This window comes from Mesoplodon bidens (genome assembly GCF_964165515.1).
Source record: "Mesoplodon bidens genome assembly, chromosome: 1".
Classification (NCBI taxonomy): domain Eukaryota; kingdom Metazoa; phylum Chordata; class Mammalia; order Artiodactyla; family Ziphiidae; genus Mesoplodon; species Mesoplodon bidens.
The window spans coordinates 146,432,945-146,457,567 of NC_138176.1; the positions used below are offsets into that span (position 1 = coordinate 146,432,945).

At 40.0% G+C, this 24,623-nt stretch overlaps 1 protein-coding gene across 8 annotated transcripts in view; it reads right to left on the reverse strand.

Annotated features, from left to right (window-relative positions):
- Positions 1-24,623, reverse strand: part of LIMCH1 (LIM and calponin homology domains 1) — a 340,048-nt gene that overhangs the window by 97,291 nt on the left and 218,134 nt on the right. For all 8 annotated transcript variants that reach the window (XM_081248348.1, XM_081248345.1, XM_081248346.1 and 5 more), the window contains exons 4-6: positions 10,825-10,931; positions 5,477-5,507; positions 3,376-3,486 (exon numbers count right to left, since the gene is read on the reverse strand). In XM_081248348.1, the coding sequence (XP_081104474.1) occupies positions 3,376-3,486; positions 5,477-5,507; positions 10,825-10,931 (249 nt within the window). The remainder of the gene's footprint in view (positions 1-3,375; positions 3,487-5,476; positions 5,508-10,824; positions 10,932-24,623) is intronic.

Genomic DNA, 24,623 nt, shown 5'->3' on the forward strand with positions numbered 1-24,623 from the left:
CTGAGAAACTCCAGATGCCTCTGTTTTACCACTCACCATTTTCTGCTTCCTTTGTGATTTATAAGGTGGCTAAATCCTATTCTGCAGTGTGTTAGGTTCTACTTTTCCAGCCTGATGAGCCATCTCCACTCACCATACTCTGGTTGGTGAAGCAATTCATTCCACAGATACTGACTGAACATCGTCTATGTGCCAAGCACTGTCTCAGTGCTGGGGACACAATGTTATGCAAATTCGATAAATCCCCTGTCCTCATGGGCCTTATGCTCTAGCAGGGAAGGCAAAAAACAAACAGAAAAACGCTTACATTGAATACAAAGTTGAATGGTAAGTATCATGAAAAAATAAAGCAGGTTAAGGGAAGAGAAGTTGATGATGGCTGCTGCTCTAGGCCAAGGTCTTGTACTTGTTTGCCCATCAAGCTCCCCCCTCTTTATCCCCTTGTTCTGATAGCACCCTCTGAGACAGTAGTGGCTTAGGCCCATCATGGTATACCCTGTCCCTGGTCACACTGACTGGTTCAGGGATAGGACCCACACTGGACCAGAGTACACCCTAGGAATTTTAAAGCTGGGGCCAGGGAGAAGAATTCCTTGCCTTCTGGGCAAGAAGCTAGGAGCAGATAATCCCGGGGATGCTGTTGGCCATGGTCTCTGCTATGAGAGAGTGTTTGCCTACTGGAGGAGAGGATGAATTCAAGAAGAGACCGGAAGAGAAGAGAGACAGAAAGAGAGAGGAAGAACCTAGAATGTTGACTTTCTAGTTGCAGGCCCTGAGATCTCTAGGGCCACCCTCGTCCCTACAGTGCTCCCTTTAATCTCACTATTCTCGTAGTAATTCCCCTTGGTTCAGCTTAAGTGTCCCTTCCTTTGGGAAACTTTCTCTGACATATCCAGGCCCAGCGAAAGGCCATTGTCATGATGCTTTCAGAGACCTTTTTTGTCTATAGCAATAGCAACCTACTATGAACATCTACTATGTGTCCGTTGCTTATGTTAAGGGTTCTACATGTGCTCCTTGCACTACAGAACTTAACAAGTTGTACCACAGTTAATCATTTTTATGCACATTTCTCCCACTAGAAAAAAATGAATATAAAAAAATTTCGGGCTAGCCTCCTTTGTGAAAGAAAAGCTTTTAATTTCAAATTTATTTCAGTCTGTATATGAGCAGAAGAGATTCCAGTTGTCTTTCAATATCTGTTTTCCATTTCTTCTCCAGTGAAAATACACACAGCTTTTAAATGAAATAAAATCTACTTTCCCCAAGTCTTTCCTTGCAGCTAGGTATGGATATGTGACCAAGTTCAAGTCAATAGGATGTGAGCAGAAGTGTGGTGCATGACTTCCCAGAAGTGTGTTTAAAGGAAGGCATAGGCCTTTCTTCTCCTCAGCCTTCCTTTCTCCTGGCTCAAAGGTGGACGTGAAGGCTAAAGCCTGTGCAGCCATCTTGGACCAGCAGGTGAGTGGCCATGAGTTGAGGACAGTAGAGTAAAAAGACAGAAGGAGCCTGAGCCCTTGATGGTCACGGGACCCTCACACTAGCCCTGGACTGCTCATGTCCAGACCTTATGTGAGTTTGATATAAAACTCTATCTTATTTAAGCCACTGGCAGAGTTGTCTGCATTTCCCAGTTAAACTCAATCTTAATTGATAAAATGAGATAGTATACACTTTAGATAAATCTAATATTTTCAGGCATTGGATAGACCTGTGAAATTCAGGTCAATTACTCTCTTTATATAGAGACATGGGAGCACCACAGCTGGCCATTTTTAGTTAAGTCACGCTTTGGCCAGTGATACTAACTACTCCCTCATGTCCTGTGATGTCATCTATAGTCATTAAAAAAAAGTAACAGCTGTTCACAACAACAGGTCATTTCAAGGCAGTTGTTAGTAACCAACTGTCTCACTAGAAAGAGAAGTTAGGAGAGCTGCAGAGAGCAATAGCTGCTCAGATTATAGAGAAGCTGGACTAGTGATAAGAAACATCAATAATGAGAAGAAATCAGATTCCAAGAGAAATCAGCAGGGAAACTATGAGGCAGTTAAATAGTTTAAAACAGATAATCCACCTATCATTATCCAAGTCCAAATTGAACATAAGACCAACAAACATTTAGATTTCACAAATCCATACTGAAACTTACCTTTGTATTTTCCCTAAGTATCCTTTATTGAGAGAGATGAAAGATTAAAGGACAAATAAGAGTTAAGACTAAGAAGCAAAGTGTTGTGTTTGATTGAGTGGTGTGTTTATTTTATTTTTCAAGGAATTTAGCTTCAAGGACTTTGTTTATATGTGTTATGACCAATATGAAAGCTTTGTCCATTTATACATATATGAGCCAGCCTGGTTCTAGCCAAATGCAAAGAATTATTAGAACTATTAGCTTTAAGGAAAAAAGAATAAATCATTAGAAAGTTGGAGCAAATTCTTGCTTTCAGTATTAAAAGAAAATCCGTAAAATACAGAATGTCTCTCAACGAGGTCTCATTGGTGCATTTAATTTGCATGTTAGAGAAAAGAGGAAGAAGAAGGCCTTAATTATATATGCTGCACTATGGGTCTTATCCAAAACCCATGGATGCTACTGATTACAAATGAGCCTTACCTATTCACTAAGGCCTGTTGGGTGAGGCTGCTCCCAGGGAATACTGTATGCTAGTACTTTGGGTGAGTTAATGTACACTGCTGAATCCTAAAAAGGAACACATAGGCAGCCACACACAAAACACTGCACTGTTTCTTGGACAAATTCCTACCTTAGGTCAGTCTCTCCCATAATTAAATACACAAATAAAGCTTTGACTATTACTAAACATGTTTTCCAAATTTCCAGGCCATTCAAATGCAATGGTCATAAAATATGCATCTTTGAAGAGAATGCTTCTAATTTTTCAGAGCCCATCCAGAGTGGGTACCCAGGCAAGAACGTGGCTAATGTTACTTCACCCACACCAAGGCCCTGATGGGTAAGCAAAATAACCTTTAGGGTGAAAGTGCAGAGCAAGTCTTCATTTTTGTATAATGCTGTACTGTTTAATTCAGGCATTATTCCCCCAAGAAAATAAGCACTGAGCTCTTTGGTATCTAAAGTCATATACTGATGGATTGAAGTTTCCCTTTTGGAATTAAAATTGGATAAAGCTCAGATCTCCCATTCTCAGAAGGGAATAAAAGTTCAGGTAGGCGTGGGTGTATGAGGCAAAGATGTCATTGGTAAGACAAGCGGTCATTTCCTTGAGTGCATGACATATTTAGTCTGTGCAATTTTACCACGTGAAACTGTAAAGATCTTAAAATCAAGCAAATGTGTTGCTTTCCCACCTTGTCTGAACATCATGGGATGAAGAAGAAAAGTCAAGTTACCTTTCTCATCTGAGCCAGCAAGCCTTCAAACTCCTTCAGGTTTAGCGTTGTTCCACTGTAAGATGCACAGCTATTTGCTGCTTTGCCCAGCCAGTAAATAGTCACTAGTACCTGGGAAAGAGAACCATACACAAAGAATACTTTTAAACTAAGGAATCAATAATGCTTCCCTAACAGGAAAGCAGGAGGAGAGAATGTGCAACATTAATTTACAAAAACCACCATCCATGAGGTATCCATTCTAGGTAAAATCACTTTAATAAGAACCCAGTGTTGCAGCGGTCAACACAAACACGATTCAGTAGTTAAAATAAGACTCCAGTTTTAGGAAGAATTTGGTTGTGAGAATGTGATCTATAAGACAGCAAGAAGGAAAAATAAATCCTCCAAAATTATTTTCATGTCATGAAGGTTTCAAAACCAGGAAGCAAAATTTTTCAGAAACTCTGGAGTCTTTCCCCAGACCAGCAATGAAACAGGTTGTCAATCCCTTTTGAGAGAGGTGCTTTTAAAGGCCCATAATTTCTACTTGTGGGCACAGAGGTTCTGCTAAGACCACTGGCAAAGATTTTTCAAAAGAGTGATAAAGGTTAATTAGTGGTTTCCAGCACAAGATCAACAAAATATATCTAATTAAAGTCAGAAGACAGCAATGTAATGAAGAATGCAATCTGCAGAGACCTAGCTCTGGGGTACAGTTAGATTCCTATTAATCTGAGATGGGAAATTTTATCCTGGTCAAGACTACTGCCAATTAACAACCTTGGATGTTTAAGAATGTCTATGAATATTCACTGGTCTGAAGCTCCAGTCTTAAGTTAATTTTGTTCTGTCTTTCCAAAGAAACTGTCCGCAAAAGCAAAGGTTCTTTACATTGACTTTTCCATAGAACCCAGCGGGGTCAGCTGAAGATGAGCTCCTTAAAATTGAATTATTGGGATCTGAAGCCTATGGAAAAGCTAAGACTATTATTTTGTTTTCACATTTGGTCTTATTGCTTCAACTAGGCTGGGAAGTATTTATTGTACCTCCCTCTACTTGCTAGGCCAGAAAATGCTTTGGACAATGTGATATGGATACATGCTTCCAGATGGCAACAGGCCCAAGATATGGTCATGTGCATCATTGCTAGGATGTGATTTGGTTTTCTACCTCTGTGGGAAAATGTTACTTTAGGAATAATTCAAAACTTCCAGAAATTCTTTTTTAACTGATTGCTTACAAATAACTTTCCAGAGAACAGAAAATTGCGAATGTCAGGACAAGAACTATAGACATAAAATAACTAATGTGTGCTAAGAGTATGAGGCTCTCTTGAAAAGTGTAATAGGAAAATGGAAGATAGAACTGTGTTGTTTTAGATTATGGGGTTTCTGTTTAAAATTGTATGATGAAAAATGTCAAATATCCCTGGTTTTATAGAGGAAGAAAAAGAAGATAAGAATGAGAATGTCAGTCAAATATAATAGCACCCTGAAAATTTCTTTAAAAGGGGAGGGTCACAGCCAATTTTCATATTTTATGTACAGAAGGTCATTTCTTACATTCTTTAATTTAAACTTAAAATAAAAGAGCACTAACATACTTGCCTTGGAAAATAAGATCTAACTCTAAAAAGTTGATTTTGGAAGGTACTAATAAAAACTCAAAAGATTAATAGGAAAAAAACCACAAAAGGTACAGGCCCACAACAGTCAACACTATTTACATTATGCTAATCTTTTCCCCAAAACAACTTGCCCAACTGCTTAATTTAATAATCCCATCTGTGCCTACCAATGGCAAGGAAGTAATGTTAGTGCTAAAACAAATCATTCTGTGTTTAAGAAACCAAATTACAAATGGAGTGCAAGCTTTCATTTATTTATTTCTGGACTAAGCCCTTATCTAGTTAAAGAGACCACCCCTCCCTGCAAAATCTACCATTTTTATTTCTATCAGAGTCATTAATTATTCTATCAGAGGCACATATAATTGTTTTCTAAGAAAGATTCTTTCTAGCAAGGCATTCGAGAGGCATTGAACTTATGAGCTAAATTTTATACTTGAACCATCAAAGTTAGAAGGAAAAAAGTTTGGAAAGTGAAATTAAAACACTTACATTTTTCAGCTTCCTGCTATAATCAAGGCTCCTAGTTTGGAAAAAGGAAAAGAAAATATGATCAGTTTCTTCACTGTGATCTTCCCTTCAACACCTTTAAGATGTATTTGAAAGCTAACATATATAATGAAATCAGCAGAATATATTACTTTTAAGGTCTATGATTAGTGATTTCAGGTACTAAATAAAATTACTTAGAAAACAAAATACAGAAGGATAAGGTGGGATTAAAGTTCCATAGTGCACCATGGAAAGATGAATGCTTTGTAACATCTGGAAAATGAAGAATTCCATTTAAAACTACCACTGTTTATATCTGTATAATCAAAGCTTAACTGTAAAAGTAAAATTTTGCCTTGGTTATGTATCACTGTCAAATTGAAATCTGACTGCACTTCCAAAATCTTCTTTATACAAGTACTTTTAAAGAAGTTCTAAAACCTTACCTAATTAAAGAGACATGAAAATATATGTAAAAGAGGCAATGCTATCCTAATACTTGTTCTTTTCTGCTATGGACATAAATCAGTGCTGGGGAACTAGCCATAAGCAGGAAAATATGCATGCTATGTTCAAATATACACACATGCATTCTTAAATATACATAAATGTTTATTCTCCAACTATAAACAAAAAAAAGCTACTTGGTGGTACTTTCTACATATTCATACAGTGAAATATATAAATTTCTCCCAAATTATTTCAAAGTTTCTTTAACATGTCAACAAATAAATACTAGGAAAATAAATGCTACATTTCTTTTTTCCACAAAACTTCAGTGGGGGGGAGTTGGGGAGGGAGAATGTAATTCTATTATATAAACTAGTCAAGAATTCCTCCAGATATTTAGATCCCAGTTACCTTATTGCTGCATACTCTGACTCAAAGTACATATTAATGAATAGATGCACAATTTTAAGTCAATTGAGACTTGAGGGACTAGAAAACAATGTAGTCTATAGTCTATACTAATCTAGTCTATACTAAGGAGATAAACCATCAACAGAGACTTAGACTGTAAGAAGCAGTGGTCCAATTTGGATTTGATTAAGAGCATGTTTTCATATTCCCCCCTATTAACAGAAAAAAAGATTTATCATTATCTGCTTAGATATTTGCTAGGATTTTAAAAAATTTAACAACAGTAACAACAGCAAAACCAGAAGAAAACAAAAATCTATAGAAGATTTGAAATTTTCGTGAAAAACAACTTAAGAACAGGGAACATAAGACTTTTTCTGCACTGCCAATGACTGTTTTTTGACTAAAATTGTGACCCAGTTCTAAAAAAAATCTTGCATGGCACACAGTAGGAGCTCACAAAATATTTGTTTGAATGACTTCCACATAACAACCAATTATGTGAAAATGCTTCCACATTTTTCAGAGACATCCTCGGGAGCAATCCAAAGGCTTTCCTCATTTTCATCCAATTGCTGCGATTCCCTGGAATGATACTTGCTGCATGCCCTTCTGGATTATGTTTTCATGTCCCATCAAGGTCGTCTGGCACCCATTACAGTAGAGTTCACGAAATTACACACAAAGTAATCATTTGCAGTTTTCCCTCTTTCTTTCTTTATAGTCTACTCAAGTTACTTCTCAAAAAAAATAAGAAGAAGAAAAATTACCCACAATGAAAGCTAATCTAAAGAGTATTTTTCAAAAGACAATTTCAAAAAGCATCAAAATTTCCTCTTTGGGATCTACCCCTCTACCTATTGCTTCCACTATTAATTGGTGTCAGTAGGGGGTTCTCCATCTCTGCTAATGTTCGGCTCAACTTTCAGAGGGGAAAGTAGAAAAATATAGCAGTTCTACTTTCATCTTCCAAAGCTATGAAATCTACATATGTTACAAATGTCCCCTGGACAGTGCCAAGTTAAACCAGCATCACTTACAGAAGAGTTGTGAAGCCGATAGCCCATTCCATGTCCCAATCTTCCCTAATACTAGAAAAGATTTTCTAAGTACCAGAAATGAATTTATGGCATAATTTTTAATATAAAGTTCTTTGTGTGCTTCTAAATATTCATACAGTGAAATAAAAATGTTTTCTCCATAATTATGCCAAATTCAACAACCTACAACACTTGTGGACCACCCCTCCCACCACACTCGTCCTTGCTCATTACCCTTCTACCACACTGGCTGGCCACTCTTCTTTCTCTTTCTAGACATCAAGTTTGTTTCTCTTCACAGCCTTTCTACCTGATTCCTCTGCCCTGAATACCCTATAGATCTTAGCATGTCTGGCTCTTGTTTCCCATTCATGTCTCAGCCCTCAGCTGAAATGCCATGTCTTTAGAGAGACCATTATTGACCACCTTTCTCTTTTATTTCCCCCCTGTTTGACTGAGATATAACTGATATAAAACGTTATATAAGTTTAAGGTATGCAACACAGTGATTTGATATATGTATATATTGCCATGGTCACTATTTTTTACACCATCTATTTTATTATTATTTTATTTTCTTCTCAGCACTTATCACTCCCTGCAATTTTAAAAAATTTACTTATTTACTTCCCATTTCTTGACACAGGGTATAAATTCCCTGTGAACAGGGGGCCTGTTCTCTAGTGACTGGAAAGTATCAGACACATAGTAGCTGCTCAGTAAATCTTTGTTGAATTAATGAAAAATGACAGTCATAGGGGAAGGTGATGGGCAAGTCTTGCTTAATGAAAATAATAATCTCAAGTGAAGGAAAAACTTAAAAGGGAAGAAAATGAGGAGAAGAAATGCAAAAATGGGAGACAGATGGAAAGGTATGATAAAGAAGGGAAGGGAAGCATAGGGAAGAGAAGGAGACAGAGAAAAGAAGCAGAGAGAAAGAGAAAAAGAACAGAGAAAAGAAGAGGAGAAGGGGAAGATTGTCCAGTAATTGAGAAGTGACTGTGTGCCACTGGTCTAAGTGACTTTTTTTCCTTTAGGTTGCTTTCTGTGCCTTTGAACTAAAGTTGCCTTCTTTAGAAGTTGGTTGAACCATCTTCCCAGATCTGCACTGAGAAAGCTTTAGCTAGAATCATACCTGAAAGAACATTCTGTCCAACATCAAACATGCTAACATTCTCATTATATGGGTCCGGGAAGGAGAAAAGAGGGAGAAAGGAGCACCTAAATACATAATGTAAATATTTACTGAAATAAAAGGAGAAACTGAGAGTAATACAATAGTAGTATGGGACTTTAATACCTACTTAAATCAATGGACAGATCATCCAGACAGAAAATCAATAATAAAACATTAGTTTCAAATGACATATAAGATGGACTTATTAGATATATACAGAACATTACAACCAAAAGCAGCAGAATACACATTCTTTTCAAGTGCACATGGAACATTCTTCAGGATGAATACCACACACACACACACACACACACGAAAGAACATTCTGTCCAATTCCATTTTATAGATGAAGACACAGAGCCCTACTGAAGCAAGGGAGCTTGCCTAGGATTATAGACCTGGGGGTAGCAGATGTAGAGGTAGACCTGAGATTTCCTGATGCCCACGGTTTTGTAGAAAAGCAATAAAGTGATACGAGTTCTGAATTTCTAAAACCAATCAGTCTCAGAAGCCTCCTGGTTTAGTAACATATTGATTTAAAGTGACTCTTTAAAAAAAATGAATGCAGCTGCCAACAGTGTCAAAGTGAGCTTTCCTTCACACCCTAATCAATGTGTGTGTAACAAATGATTACCTACCATGTCACACAGTTACTATTGTTTCTGGTCACTTGCCACCCAGGTGAAACTATGAATGTGAGATGAGGCAGAACCTGAAACAATTTCCTAAAATGAATAATGATTTATAGAGGCTGGATTTAGGTATAGAAATAAATGGAGCATGTGAGGACTAAAATGAGGTTTATGGTGGTTTACATATTCAAATATCATAATTTTTATTCTGTTCTTTTTACACTTAAGTAAAAATTTTCCATGAGAAATATTAAAGAGAGGTCAAAAGGTACAAACTTCCAGTTATAAAATAAATAAGTCATGGGGATGTAATGTACAGCATGACAACTATAGTTAATAACACTGTATTGCATATTTGAAAGTTGTTAAGAAATTGCTAAGACAGTAGATCTTAAAAGTTCTCATCACAAGAAACATAAACTTTATATGGTGACAGATGTTAACTAGACTCAATGTGGTAAACATTTTGCAATATACACAAATATTGAATCATTATGTTGTACACCTAAAACTAATATAATAGAGATGTTAATTGTACTTCAAAAAAGAAAAGGCACATTGACAACAGAGAAGTGATTTTTACATAATCAATCATGGCTGACTTTCCCTTATTCCCAGTCATAAATCATAAAATCCAAAAATCATAAAATCCAATATGAACTCCAACTTGATTTCACTTAGTAGTTTCAACTATTTTTCCCCATCATTAAGAAAAGCCAGTATTGGCAAATAGCAAAAAATTAACAGCTCTGAATTTTGGTTTCTTTCTCTTTTCTGTCCTTCTATGATAAAATGACCCAAAAGTAATCAAAAGGAGAAGTATAGCCAGTCCAAAGATGCTATCTATATAATTAAGCTTATTATTAAAGCATATTAATGCCAAATACTGTCTGACTAATTTCAAAAATGTTTTATCTGAATTTGGTAGAGTCTAAAGAACTTTTAAACTACAGGAAAGTTACCTCTACCATCTCAAAAGGACTTTTCATCTCATTACTCTGCTCATGAGCTATTTCTTCACAGAGAAGTACATTGCCTTTTCTTTTACTATAACATTCTTTCCCAAGAATTCTTTGGCCCCAAACATGGCTCACTGAGTAGATAAGTCAACAATAGCCAAATGGCCAATGATCCATCTTCAAAGAACTTGATCGCTGACATATATGAGAAAACAGTTACAAATGTAAATGAAGAAGATATTTTTCCATAATCTATTGACTTCTTTGCATAATAAACAGAGTTCAAATCTGTTTAGGAGTTTGCAGTCTTCCAGGAGCCTATTCATATGCCCAAATGGAGCCAATAAAAGCTTTTTGTCTAACCCAAACAGATTTGTGCATATTTCTCCCTTGCCTCTCCCTCTGTTAAGTTTCACTTAACATTTTCCTCCCTTTCTCTAAAATTCTAACTCTATATACATGATTTTTGCATTTCAAAAAATTATGTTTGATCAGAATGAAAGCTATACACAAGGGAAGGCCAATGTGGTTTATTTTGAAAGCTAGGTTTTTAACCTTCACATTTTAATTTTACTAGGCATGCCCAATTCTCTGCCTCTTAGACCTCACATCATCATCACAAAACTGCAAATCAAACCATAAACGGGTTTCCCTTGAACATAAATCATGCATTACTTACTTGACTGTTACTCTGTTGGACGTATCCTGTAGGTCACTCGGGTCAAAAAGTTGAGATTCTTTAAGGCCGAGCTCTTTACAACCTCTCAAGAATAATATGATATTGTCCTGGAAGGAAGAAAAGAAATCCAAGTCTATATTATTTTATATTATTTTATGAAACAGCCTTTCTTCTTTAATAGTCCAAATTACTGGAGGGATGTCAGTCATTAAGGCAGCGAGAGTCAGGTGTGAGTCATGGCCTGTTGGATAATAAAATCATACCTCATTAGGAAATGCTGGAATAAACAGACACTTCAAACTTCTAAACCGGCAGCTATGTCAAATTCATTTTTTTCCCTTTATCTTTTCACATTTGTATAAAACTGTAAGTTAAATGCCACTGGAAAGTAGAAATTAGCAATTTGGGGGAAATAGTACTCAAAACCCATGAATTCCCTATTGCTTCAAAGTTTTGTCCATGTCTTATTGCCTAGAATCTGGTTCAAAATGGATATATATATATATTTTTTAAATAGGTTTTACTACCCAAGTGTCATCTTCAACAAGTTTTTCTTTTTAATTGATCTTCAAAAATATATCCTTATCTAAAAAAAGGGTACAAATGAACTTATCTACAAAACAGAAATACAGTTTGTAGAAAACAAACTTATAGTTACCAGGGTAAGGGTGGGGGAGGGATAAATTGGGAGACTGGGATTGACATATACACACTACTATATATAAAATAAAATAGATAACTAATAAGGACCTACTGTATAGCACAGGGAACTCTACTCAATACTCTGTAATGGCCTATGTGGGAAAAGAATCTAAAAAAGAATAGATATATGTATGTGTATAACTAATTCACTTTGCTGTACACCTGAAACTAATACAACATCATAAATCAATTATACTCCAATAAAAATTTTTAAAAATACATCCTTTATCAATGGGTTTTGACCAATAATACCTCTTTGTGGACTTATAAACTGAATTAAATGGGGTGGGGAAATCTAGACTTAATTGGAAAGGGAAAAATGAGGGGGCAGGGAAATCTTTTGAATATAATGTCAAAGACCCTCCTCATGGAGACAAATTTTTCTAGCAGGTACAAGTTTACTTTGACCTGGCAGAGTAGCAGACACAATTGACAGCTGAGGAGGGTTCTGGTCTTCATCTGTTGGGAGTCATTAAGAATAAATAAATGGCTCTGGAAGGAATTGCAAATTGTGAGTCATACTTTTGGAACTCTAGGATGTTAGCAGCAGGTTCATCAGTTATAAGTCTCCAATTATCCTCTTCCTAAAAGACTTCTGATGAGCTAACTGGTCCCATCAGGTAGTTCAAACTACAGGAAAGGAATGATGAAGGCTGGTTCCAGGAGGCAGATCAATGTGAATCCATCTAAATGCTCTAAGAAAGATGCTACAAAAATCTGAAATAATGGTGGTGGTAAATAAATCATATATTCACCTAAGTGCAATTTAACAAAGCGAATAAAAATCATAGTATTTCCCAATGACCAGTGTGTAGGTAGGATTCTAAGATGGTCCCCAAGAATCTCACCCACTGATGGACACACCCTGTATAATCACCTCCCCTTGAGTGCCAGTGGAACCTGTGCATGAGACGGGTTATCACTCTGTGATTAGGTCATTAACCAGTGGCTTTGAGTTGATCAAAAGAAAGATGACCTGATTGCACCTGACCTAATCAGGGGAGCTTTTCAAAGGTGAAGTCAGAGTTACTGCTGGCCATGAGTTCTATAGCTGCAAGGAGATGCCTTCTATCAATAACAATATGAGCTTGGAAGAGGCTTGGAAGAAGCTCAGCTTGGACTTCAGCCGCTGCCAACACCCCAATTTCAGCACTGTGAGCAAAGTATTCAGTCACGTCATGTCCATACTTCTGATTACAGAAACTAAGATAATCAGTGGGTGTTGATTGAAGATGCTAAGTTTACAGTAATTTTTTATGCAGCAATAAAAAAATAATACATCCAGGTTCAAAATAACAAGAGCAATAGCAATAAATTGCTAACGTTTATATAGCCCTTATTATATGCCAAGCATTCTTCCAACAATTTTACATATATTAGCTTACTTAATCTCTGCACAACCTTATGAGGTAGGTATTATTATCATCCTCATTTTGCAGATGAGCAGTATGAGGCACAGAACAATTAAGCATCATTAAGGCCACACAGCCAGCAAAGGATGGAGGTGCAAAACAACATGTCGTGTATGAGGAATTCAAGCATCAAATCTGAGGCCGGTATCAAAGGAAGATGAGGCTATGGAGTCAGGGTCTGATCATGGGGTCCTTGAAGGCCATGGAAGGCAGGCTATGGAAGTCACAGAGGGGTGGTGATCTGAGAAGTAAACGCCCAGGTCTGCAGCAGAAGTAGACTGCTGGGGGTAGGCCTGGGGGAAGGTAGAGGGTGTGAAGGAAGGACTTAAGAGGAACAAGACAGGAGACAGGGAGACCAATGAGGAGCTACTCAAATCTCACTTCCCCCCATGGAGGGTGGCCCACCCCAGAATGTTTTCTTTCCTGTGCCCCTGGATTTTTCAGTAGGTAAGAAGTACCATCATTCATAATATCTGTGTCCTTCACAACACCTCTTGTAGACTGACCATGAGCTGGTAAGAGTCTGAAGTCATCCATACCCTTCACAGTCTCTCCTGCAATTACTTTGCATGTTTTTTTTAAAAATTAGTTTCTGCTTTATAACAAAGTGAATCAGTTATACATATACATCTGTTCCCATATCCCTTCCCTCTTGCGTCTCCCTCCCTCCCACCCTCCCTATCCCTCCCCTCTAGGTGGTCACAAGGCACCGAGCTGATCTCCCTGTGCTATGTGGCTGCTTCCCACTAGCTATCTATTTTACGTTTGGTAGTGTATATATGTCCATGCCTCTCTCTCGCTTTGTCACAGCTTACCCTTCCCCCTCCCCATATCCTCAAGTCCGTTCTCAAGTAGGTCTGTGTCTTTATTCCTATTTTACCCCTAGGTTCTTCATGACATTTTTTTCTTAAATTCCATATATATGTGTTAGCATACGGTATTTGTCTCTTTCTGACTTACTTCACTCTGTATGACAGACTCTAGGTCTATCCACCTCATTACAAATAGCTCAATTTCGTTTCTTTTTATGGCTGAGTAATATTCCATTGTATATATGTGCCACATCTTCTTTATCCATTCATCCGATGATGGATACTTAGGTTGTTTCCATCTCCGGGCTATTGTAAATAGAGCTGCAATGAACATTTTGGTGCATGACTCTTTTTGAATTATGGTTTTCTCAGGGTATATGCCCAGTAGTGGGATTTCTGGGACTTTGCATGTTTTAAAATTATCCAATTCTCCTTGGAGTTTTTCTATTTTCCCTCCCATCTCCAGAGGTTTGTAGAGGTTCAGGTGAGTCTTTTCTAGGCATGCAACTCTCTTTCTGGTTGGCCTAGGAGCTCTGAGGGCTTCTTACCCAGAGGAAAGCAAAGGATGGGTTCCAGAATTCTCTAGGAATCATTTGGGACCCCATTAAAAGGACAAGACTTGTGACTACCATGTGGTAACATCAGAGGCACAAGACTGTGGCACGTCAGATTCTCAAGAAAGGCAAGAAGGTGCTCTTCCCACGTGCATTCCCGGATGCGCCCCGAGTGCCACGCTATCTTCAGCACACAAACTGCAAACACAGAAGCATTGCGTCACCAGCTGGGCTGAACATTTTGGGCTGGGAGATTTAAATAACGGCAGGTCTCCTTCCAGCTCCGTGCTCCAATCTAATGATGCTGGAAGGGAGCCAGACCCCAGTCAGGAGAAAAGCCCCACCCCACCCCACCCCCCTGCCACCAGCCAAGAGCTAACAGGGGCAGCGACCACAGCTGGCGGGGAGGCTGTGCCTTTAATTACCTAAAATACATCCTGCAAATTCCCACCTGCCTTACTCTTTTTTTTTTATTAGTTTCTGCTTTATAACAAAGTGAATCAGCTATACATACACATCTGTTCCCATATACCTTCCCTCTTGTGTCTCCCTCCCTCCCACCCTCCCCATCCCACCCCTCCAGGAGGTCACAAAGCACCGAGCTGATCTCCCTGTGCTATGCGGCCGCTTCCCACTATCTATCTACCTTACGTTTGGTACGGTATATATGTCCATGCCTCTCTCTCGCTTTGTCACAGCTTACCCTTCCCCCTCCCCATATCCTCAAGTCCATTCTCAAGTAGGTCTGTGTCTTTATTCCTGTTTTACCCCTAGGTTCTTCATGACATTTTTTTTTCTTAAATTCCATATATATGTGTTAGCATACAGTATTTGTCTTTCTCTTTCTGACTTACTTCACTCTGTATGACAGACTCTAGGTCTATCCACCTCATTACAAATAGCTCAATTTCGTTTCTTTTTATGGCTGAATAATACTCCATTGTATATATGTGCCACATCTTCTTTATCCATTCATCTGATACTCATTCTACGAGGCCACCATCACCTTGATACCAATATCACTGATATTCCAGGAATGCCTTACTCTTCACACTGAGTTTTTTCCACATTTACAACTCCAAGCAAAACTAACATCTTAGTGTCTTAGCTTCAGAAGCCAAGCAACACAACTGGTTCTAAAATCTGGCAAAGAAGAAGCGAAGACACCGATTTACCACAATGACTATTCAATTTAGCTCTTACTAGCATAGTATTGCAAACTCATTAAGACTTAGGCTTCAAAAGAAGTTTTTAAAGGACTCTTCAAAAAGTCAATGTCATGCTAAAACAAAAATTAGAGGCTAAAGAGACATGATGACATAATGTAATGTATGACCTTTGATTGGATCCTAGATCCAAAAAAGGAAAAGTAAATAAGGCTATGAAAGTCCAGTTTAAAAGTGGACTGTTGTTGGATAATGTTATTGGATGAATGTTAATTTTCCTAGGCATGATGATGATGATGGTATTGTGGTTATATGAGAGAATGCTTTTATTTTTAGGCAAATATATGAATTATTTAGGGACAAGTTATCATGTCTATAACACAATTTCAAATGGTTCAAGAAAAAAATGTGTGTGTGTGTGTGTGTGTGTGTGTGTGTGTAGGCATGCACAGGAGAGAGGCAGAGAGAATGACATCTGCTTGTTATGGAGAAAGAAATAAAGCAAATATGGCAAAATATTAACAATTGGTGAATCTATATCTCAAAGGCTGGTAATTTTTTCCTGCAAAGTGCCAGATAGTAAGTATGGCTTTGTGGGCCTGTGGTAGTCTCTGTCAAAATGACTTAACTCTTTCATTGTAGCCAGACAAATACACAAATGAATGGAAGTTGTCAGCATCTCTATACACTTAATTTACACAAGCAGGCATTGGGCTGGATTTGGCCCACAGGCTGTAGTCCACTGGCCCTGTTCTAGGTGAACAGTATTCGGGTATTCATTATGCCATCTGTACATTTTAAAACTTTCCAAAAAAAGTTTGGAGAAAAGGCTTTTAAATTTGTAAACATGTATTCAATTCCATAGGATTGTGAGTTCACTCACAAAACCAGTTTCATAAAATTCAAGGAAAAAATAATGGTCACCTCAGAGACAACTACTGCAAAATTCCTAAGGTAAATGCTCAAGTGCTACTGATGGAAAGTTACTATTTCTGGCTAATGGGAGAGTGCTGTAACATGAGCCTCAATTCAACACAGATGGGGAATATAAAGTTCCTAAAAGAGTTCATTTCGTGCTCGACTAATAGTAATATACGGATTTATACCCCTGTTTACCTAACTACTATGCATTCTCTCCTCCTTGTTCTTGGCCCAGTGATTTCCCATTTCACTAACTTGTGGGCCACCCCTGTTTATGAGAACATCCCCTGGGGGCCCACAGTTGAGGCCTGAGCTTTCCGCCCTCCCCTGGGCCTCTTCTCTGAAGAAGTCCTGGTACTTCTCTGCCCTTCTCGCTCCAAAGGCAAGATGAAGGAAGGCCCAGGATGGTCTCTACCCCCAGAGTTTTACCGGCATATAGTAGGTACTCAGTAAATATTTAAAACAAATTAAGCACTACATTCTAGGTACCTAGAAGAACAACAACAAAAAAACCCCCACAAAATTCTAGTAGATGAAATAATAAGGACTTAGAAGTATCTTATCTTCAGGATTAATTTTCATGATCCGTCAATAGCTGGATTTGTTCAAGATACACATAAACAGAGGTTTGTTTATGAAAAATTGTCTAATATGACAATGGAAATGAGAGAAGAACAAATGTATCTCGGAATACATAACATAACATAACAGCTTTGGAGTCAGGAGGACTCCAGTTAGAATCCCAGCCTTATCCTTGTACTAGTTATGCGGCCTTGGGCATTTCCTAACCTTCTTGATCCTTGAATTTCTAATTTGTGAGGTGGGGGGGTGACATCAACCTTATAGGGATTACAGAAACTATATATAAAGAACACAGCCCAGTGTCTGGGAAATTTCAGGTACTCATTCTATGTAAGTTATGTATTATCATGGCATTATTGTCAACTCAGGTCAAGAAGGGACCATAAAAGGTGAGATGAAGAACAGTTTATCCATCTACAAAAAACCAGACATGGTGTGTATTTATAGCCCTTGCCAGTTACATGGCAGATTTGTTTTTTTAAAGGGTAGTTGCAATTATTGTTGTTTAGTTACTGTTATAAATTGCCAACTTGATACTTTTATACAGGCAGCCTCAAACTTAGGTGCAAGCTATGTACCAAAAGCCCACTTGTAAGATGGCGGTTTGTAGGTCATCATTTGTAATTATCTCACAGAAATAGTCTTTGTATGGTGGTTCCCAGTTCAAGTCAGAAAGGTCGACTTAGTCCAAAGCGTACCTGAAGGGGAGTCCTAATTACACCATGGAAACTAATGGCTTTGCAGAACAACATTTCAGTAGGAAAGCGTATTCAGAAATGCCTGCCCGACATATATACAATGCAATATTACTCAGCCAGAAAAAGACACTAAATTGAGTTATTTGTCGTGAGGTGTATGGACCTAGAGTCTGTCATACAGAGTGAAGTAAGTCAGAAAAAAAACCAAATACCGTATGCTAACGTATATATGTGGAATCTAAAAAAAAGAAAAAAAAAAGGTTCTGAAGAACCTAGGGGCAGGACAGGAATAAAGATGCAGATGTAGAGAATGGACTTGAGGACATGGGGAGGAGGAGGGGTAAGCTTGGACGACGTGAGAGAGTGGCATGGACTTATATCTACTACCAAATGTAAAATCGATAGCTAGTGGGAAGCAGCCGCATAGCACAGGGAGATCAGCTCAGTGCTCTGTGACCACCTAGAGGGGTGGGATAGGGAAGGTGGGAGGAAGACGCAAGAGGGAGGAGATATGGGGATATATGTATATGTATAGCTGATTCACTTTGTTATAAAGCAGAAACTAACACACCACTGTAAAGCAATTATACTCCAATAAAGATGTTAAAAAAAAAAAAAAAGAAAGAAATGCCCAACCGTGCTCTAGGCTGTAGTCGGGTGGAGGATTTCAGAGGCCATAGAAAAGGCTTCCTTAGCCCAAGGCAGCACCTCAGGAGGGAAAGGCAGGAGTGAGAGAGGAGAAAGGTGGGCCAGCAATTCATTCCAGTGCAGCCCCCTGAGACACATCACTGTCTCATCTAGGTTCTCCCTCCTGTCTTCAGAAGGCGAGCAAGGACCTGCTGGCTACCTTTCCCTTTCTCTGCTGTCATTTCCCACTGGCAAGGGGTTTCTCCCTTTCCTTGATTCACTGTGGAACAGCGTGCAGCTTTCTGGCTCTGAGGAAGGCACCAGCACTTAGTGGTTCTCTAGGGAAACCAGTCAGGTAGTGGCGGGGGGGCCTCTACCCAATCCCCTTGGCTTTATTTCCTTTACAGCCAACAGGGAAAGGGCAACACGATGATGGATTTGGAGTTCACAGAAAATGAACGTAACGCTCATTTAGGTTTCAAATGAACCCAGACGCTTATATTGCCAGGTATTTAAAATGCAATATATATATAAAGCAACATATAATTTTCAGTTTCTATAAATGAAAAGACCAGGTGGAGGTAGCAAAATGTAAACTGAGATTACATCTGGTGAATTTATTATTTTAATACATTTTCTATAATAAATACTTGCTTCAAAAATCTTAAGGATTAGGATATCTCAGAAAGATTTGCAAGCATATCAGAGAAGATCCAGACTTTTTGGAAAATCGATAACTAACACCAATGTTACATTTCTGTTCTATATATAAGGCTTAAAAAAAAAAGAAAAAAAAAACGTGGTTTTTGTTAGGTTTCCTGCCTTTGAAGCGAACAAACTCCCTTTAACAGAGGTGCAATTGTGAACTTCAGAACTTAAGGAATACATTACCAAAATATCTCTAGGAAATTACCCTACAATTAATAGAATTTGGGGATTTCCTGTACCTGCTGTGTGTTCATGGTTGCTCTCCTAACCTGTACAGGTTCCAGCCTGGCTCCATTAATTGGCCGATGTCCGGCCACAATCACCACTCGCCAGACTTTCAATGCATTTGAGTTTGCCAGGAGCACTTAATGAGGACACCAGGCCTTCCACTGAGAGGCGAGACCTGCTCGTTCTGCCTGGGGGAATTCTGGGGAAGCCTGACCCAGAAGGTGGCAGCTGGGTGGCTGCTTGAAGGCGAAGAAACCACTTTATGGATAGGAAATGAGCAGAAGCACAGCGGATGCCAGGGAGAGAATGTAAGGTTGGAGAGGGGAAGAAAGTTCTAAGAGGTAAGCTTGGGAGAGTTGTGAGAGCCTTGTGAAGGATTTGGACTGTTCCTTAGACAGTGGGGATCAAGGCCAGTTGATGAGGACAGAAAGAGTCCTGGGAGCCGACCTTTCTCTTAGGAGAATATGTCAGGTGGCAGCAGGAGAGATCCACTGGGTGGAGGAGAGGGTCCGTTTAAGAGAGAATTACAAGAGCTCAGGCAGAGATGTGGAAAGCCTGAACTCATCCAGAAGCAGTAAGGGCAGTAAAGGGGGAGGATGAAAGCACCCCTTGTTGGCTTGGCGGTTGAGTGGATTTAGGAGCAGAGGGTGAGGAGAAGGAGGAGGTTTTGATTGATGATAAGGTTTTTAGCCATTGGGACCATCTTAAAGAATAGAGGAAGGGGAGATCTGTGAGAAACAGAAATAATAAATTAAGCTTGGAACATTCCATATTCCAATAGCCACAGCTCATTGGGAGCTTATATTTGGGTCGGCTAGTTAGTGGCTGAATGACCTTGGGCAAGTTACTTACACGGTCTCTGCTTCAGCTTTCTCTTCGAAAGCCTAGGTTCTTACAAAGGCCTACAAGGCCCTACAGGAGTCACTGTCCACTAGCTCTCGGACCCCACCACCCCTCGCCCCCTGCAGCCAGGCACAGCTCCTTCCTGGCTGGTCCTCAACCAAACCAAGTAGATTCCTGCCAGGGCTTCTGCACTGCTCTTTTTCTTACCTAGATGTGACCTAGAATGATCTCTTGTATATAGTAAGTAAACATTCAAGAAATATGCATGGAATGAATGAATGAATGACCATAAAAACGGGGATACTCACAATGTCATAGGGCTGTCCTGGAGCTAAATATGAAAATATATGTCAAGTGCTTAGAATAGAACAGTGTTTGGTGCAATAAATGTTTTCCATTGTGATACTTATTTCTATTATTAGGATAAAACTGTTAAGTCAGCAATGAATGGATTTTCTGATTAGAAGGACATTATTGACTTCGGGGACAACTTCAGGGCAATTATAGGGTGAAAAGCTATAATTTCAGGAAGTTAAGAAATCAGCGTAGAATAAAAACATAGAGAAAACACAAAGAGACACTTTTGGGAAGTTTAGCAGAGAAGAGATTATGAGAAAAGGTACGGTGAGTCCAAAGAAGGTTGGCTGCTTGTTTCTTGTAGGAAAGCGGCAGGTAAGGAGAAACACAGCTCCCTGCTTGTCCTAAAGCTTCCTTGCCAGCCCAGACCACTGACATTATCATCCTCATGAGGAATCCTCACCATGTGTGAGGTTTGAGCCATCAGTTTTCACCATAATCACCTTCCATCCTACTCACTACTTCTGTCACAATCATGGAGGACACTGGCACCAGGCTTACCGCTGACTACAGTCATCATTCTAGGTGCCTTCACATTCTACACAGCAACCTGTTCGACGGCCTGGCTTTACAGTTCTTTGATGTCCTCAATTCCAGTAGTTTTCACTCGTACACTCCATTTCACGATCATAGTCCTCACCCACACCTGCCCTGAGGAATCACCATTTCCAACATCCTACTCCTGGGCCTGAGTCCCTCTCCTCCCAGGTTTCTCACTCCTTCTCTCCCACACACCTGCTCTTTCATCTCCAGACTCTGCCTTTTCCTCTCAGTCCATTTCCCTCTCCTCTCATTGTCTTCTTTCTTTCCTGATTCAGTACAGACCAGTCTATTCAACTGCTCCAATGCCTGCACCTTCAACAGCCCCAGTTCTCCGCCTTTCCATTAGGGAACAGTGACGAGGAAAAGGAAACAGCAGAGGTGGAACAGTTAGCCTTAGACATGAGCCTTGGCGGCTAAGCACCACCACTTGTCTCTACTTGAGATGGGATCAGTCATGCCCACTCCTCATGTTTCTCCATGGAGGAACAACACTCCTGGCCCCTCACTCTTCCTCTCCTAGGTTGGTTTGGGAGAAGGAACGGGGCATGCTCAGCTCAGCCAGTTTGGGATTTCCCCTCTGTGGAAACATGCGTCCCGTCTGTCTCTGCCGTGTGGGAAGGGGCCTTTCTCTGGGGAGGGAGAGGCCTGTGGTTGTCCAGCTGTGCTAGGAATGGGTGGATGAATTTGTTTAATTCAGGAGCAGGGATTAGCAAACCCACTTGGCTCTAAACCCACACTCTCCGATTTGTCTCATGAGAAGTAAAGCTGATGTTCTGACCTCTGATTCCTGTGTTTATGTCTCAGCTGGGAGGAGAAGAGAGGAGTGCTATTTACTGGTCACCCCAGTCCCTAATGCTCTGCTTCTAGTGCTACTGGAAATGATGGTGCTTTATTGGGTCTGGAGCTGCTAGGCATTTATAAGCTCCCACCTCAGTGGGCCCCCTGGATCCACTTGGTCATCCTTCTGGCATCCCTGGCCAGCCCTTCTCCCCATCCTTACAGAGGGTTTTACAAGCCTCCTCTGCTTTTTAAAATCTCTCTGTGGGATCTTCCCGGACTGGGGCACGAACCCGTGTCCCCTGCATCGGCAGGCGGACTCTCAACCACTGCGCCACCAGGGAAGCCCCCTCCTCTGCTTTTTAAACTCTCTCTGCCATGTCCTCACCTTCTTCATCAACAGACAGATGTCATTAACCCCCAAGAGTTTTATATCCCTTCACGTTAACCATCCCAAGTTCTGTATCTAAACACTTTTTTGAAAAGAATATAAAGCTGTATATATCAAAGCATCTGCAGCCAATCTGTTAACATGTTTTCGTCAATGGGGGTCTGTGTCAGAGTGCAGAGCAAACAGCCAGCAATTAGGCTCTATTATCTTTAGTTTAATTTTTTTAATTTATTCAAGCATATTAATTGAATACTTATGGTATGAAAGGCAATGTGCAAAGTGTTTTGGGCAGGAAGGCGTGATGATAAGAGCTGGCACTCTTATTTGCAAGTGAGAGAGGCCCGGATGGACCTAGGCTCATAATGGATTACAGAGCCCAGTGCATCACAGCCACAAGCGGGTAGAGGGGCAGCTGACCCCTTGAAACAACTACAAACCAGGGCTCTTGTGTTTTGGGAACCTGGAATTGCTTCATCTCCTAACCACTCTCTCTGCATGTTGGCTTACTTGCTTTCACTGCACCCAGGTTTCCTCCACATGGATCCCCTAGTTTCCAATCTCATACATGAAGGTTGTCAGCCCCCGAGAGGACTAACTCTCTTTTTCACTTGCAGTTTCAAAACATCCCAGGTAAAGGAAAAGACTCTTATTGGCCTGCCTAGGGTCAGGTCCCCTCCCACAGTGACTAATGGGATGGGGTGAACAAGACCATGAATCATTTTAATCAACAGTGGGGAGGAATAGGGGCTGGAACCGTTTCCAAAAGAAGGAGAATGTGATTCCCTAGGAAGGGGGCCCAGGGCAGATAAAACTAGCAACACTGGCTACCTTCACAAAACTGGACCAGATTTGGGTTATCCTCTCAGAGTCTTTACAGAGTAGAATACAGAATTACCACTGCCATCTTTCACATTCTAAATATAACTGATCAAATTTAGTTTTCCTGGGCTTCCCTGGTGGCGCAGTGGTTGAGAGTCCGCCTGCCTATGCAGGGGACGCGGGTTCGCGCCCCGGTCCAGGAAGATCCCATATGCCGCAGAGCGGCTGGGCCCATGAGCCATGGTCGCTGAGCCTGCGCGTCCGGAGCCTGTGCTCCGCAACGGGAGAGGCCATACCAGTGAGAGGCCCACGTACAGGAAAAAAAAAAAAAAATTTAGTTTTCCTTTAAAGATGTTCTTTTGAAAGGATCTCTGCACTAAGCTGCAATGCTGCCTCAGTTTCCCAAAGGTAACAGGCTTGATGCCAAAGAGGACCAACCACAGAATGAAGCAAGCCCAAATTACCTAACTAATTCTGTTGGAAGAGCCTTTTCAAGCACGGTTACTCGTCAATACAGCGGTTGGAGCCTAGCTCTTCTTGCCTCAGAGCATTTACAGAAACAGAGTGCCAGACCCAAAAGTTCCAGCACCTTGATTTTATCTCTCTCTTTCTGGATTCCAGACTCACGATTGTCTACAAGGCAGTTGCTTCTCTTTTCAAGGACTTGACATTCAAGCCTACTTGAGGGTCAGTGCCACAGTGCTCTATCAGGAGAACTCGGAGGCCAGCCTATTCAGAGAAACTGTCTAGATTCCAAAACATGACCGAACTATCCTCCCAGCCAAAATAACATTATTATGTTATATTGCCACATTATTTTCAGCATAATTTACAAGTTGTATTTAGGAATTGAACGAAAAATAGCTTTCAGTTATGTTAAAATAAAACTGCTTAAGTCATCTATCACACCTCATTAAATAATACTCGTATATTTGACATGTAATATAACTTCTCCGTTTCTCACAGCAGTGATAGACAAACTGTGATCTGTGGACTGCTGTGGGTTTGGTACTAGTTCATGAAGAGTAAATGCAGAATTGGAAAAGAGTCTTTAGAAACTTTTTTTTAAATTAATTAATTTATTTTTGGCTGCTTTGGTTCTTTGTTGCTGTGTACGGTGAGCGGGGCTACTCTTTGTTACGGTGTGTAGGCTTCTCATTGCGGTGGCTTCTCTTGTTGCGGAGCATGGACTTCAGTAGTTGTGGCACACAGTCTCGGTAGTTGTGGCTCGTGGGCCCTAGAGCACAGGCTCAGTAGCTGTGGCACACAGGCTTAGTTGCTCCATGGTATATGGGATCTTCCCGGACCAGGGCTCCAACCCACATCCCCTGCACTGGCAGGCGAATTCTTAACCACTGTGCCACCAGGGAAACCCTAGAAACTTTTATAACAACTTGGCATTCTAACCACATCCAAGGGTGTGATCACTGGACACATCTCAGTGAACAGGGTACACATCATTTTGGATGTTGTCCTAGCTGCGTATTGTGTGCACTGTGTAGTTAGTTAATGGCACTAGGATCACAGATCAGCCCAAACTGGATCAGAAATTAAACAACAACAAAATGCAGATTTAAACCATAATGAAACACCACTTTACACCAAGCAGAATGGCTATTAAAAAAAAAACCCACAGAAAATAACAAGTGTTGGCAAGGA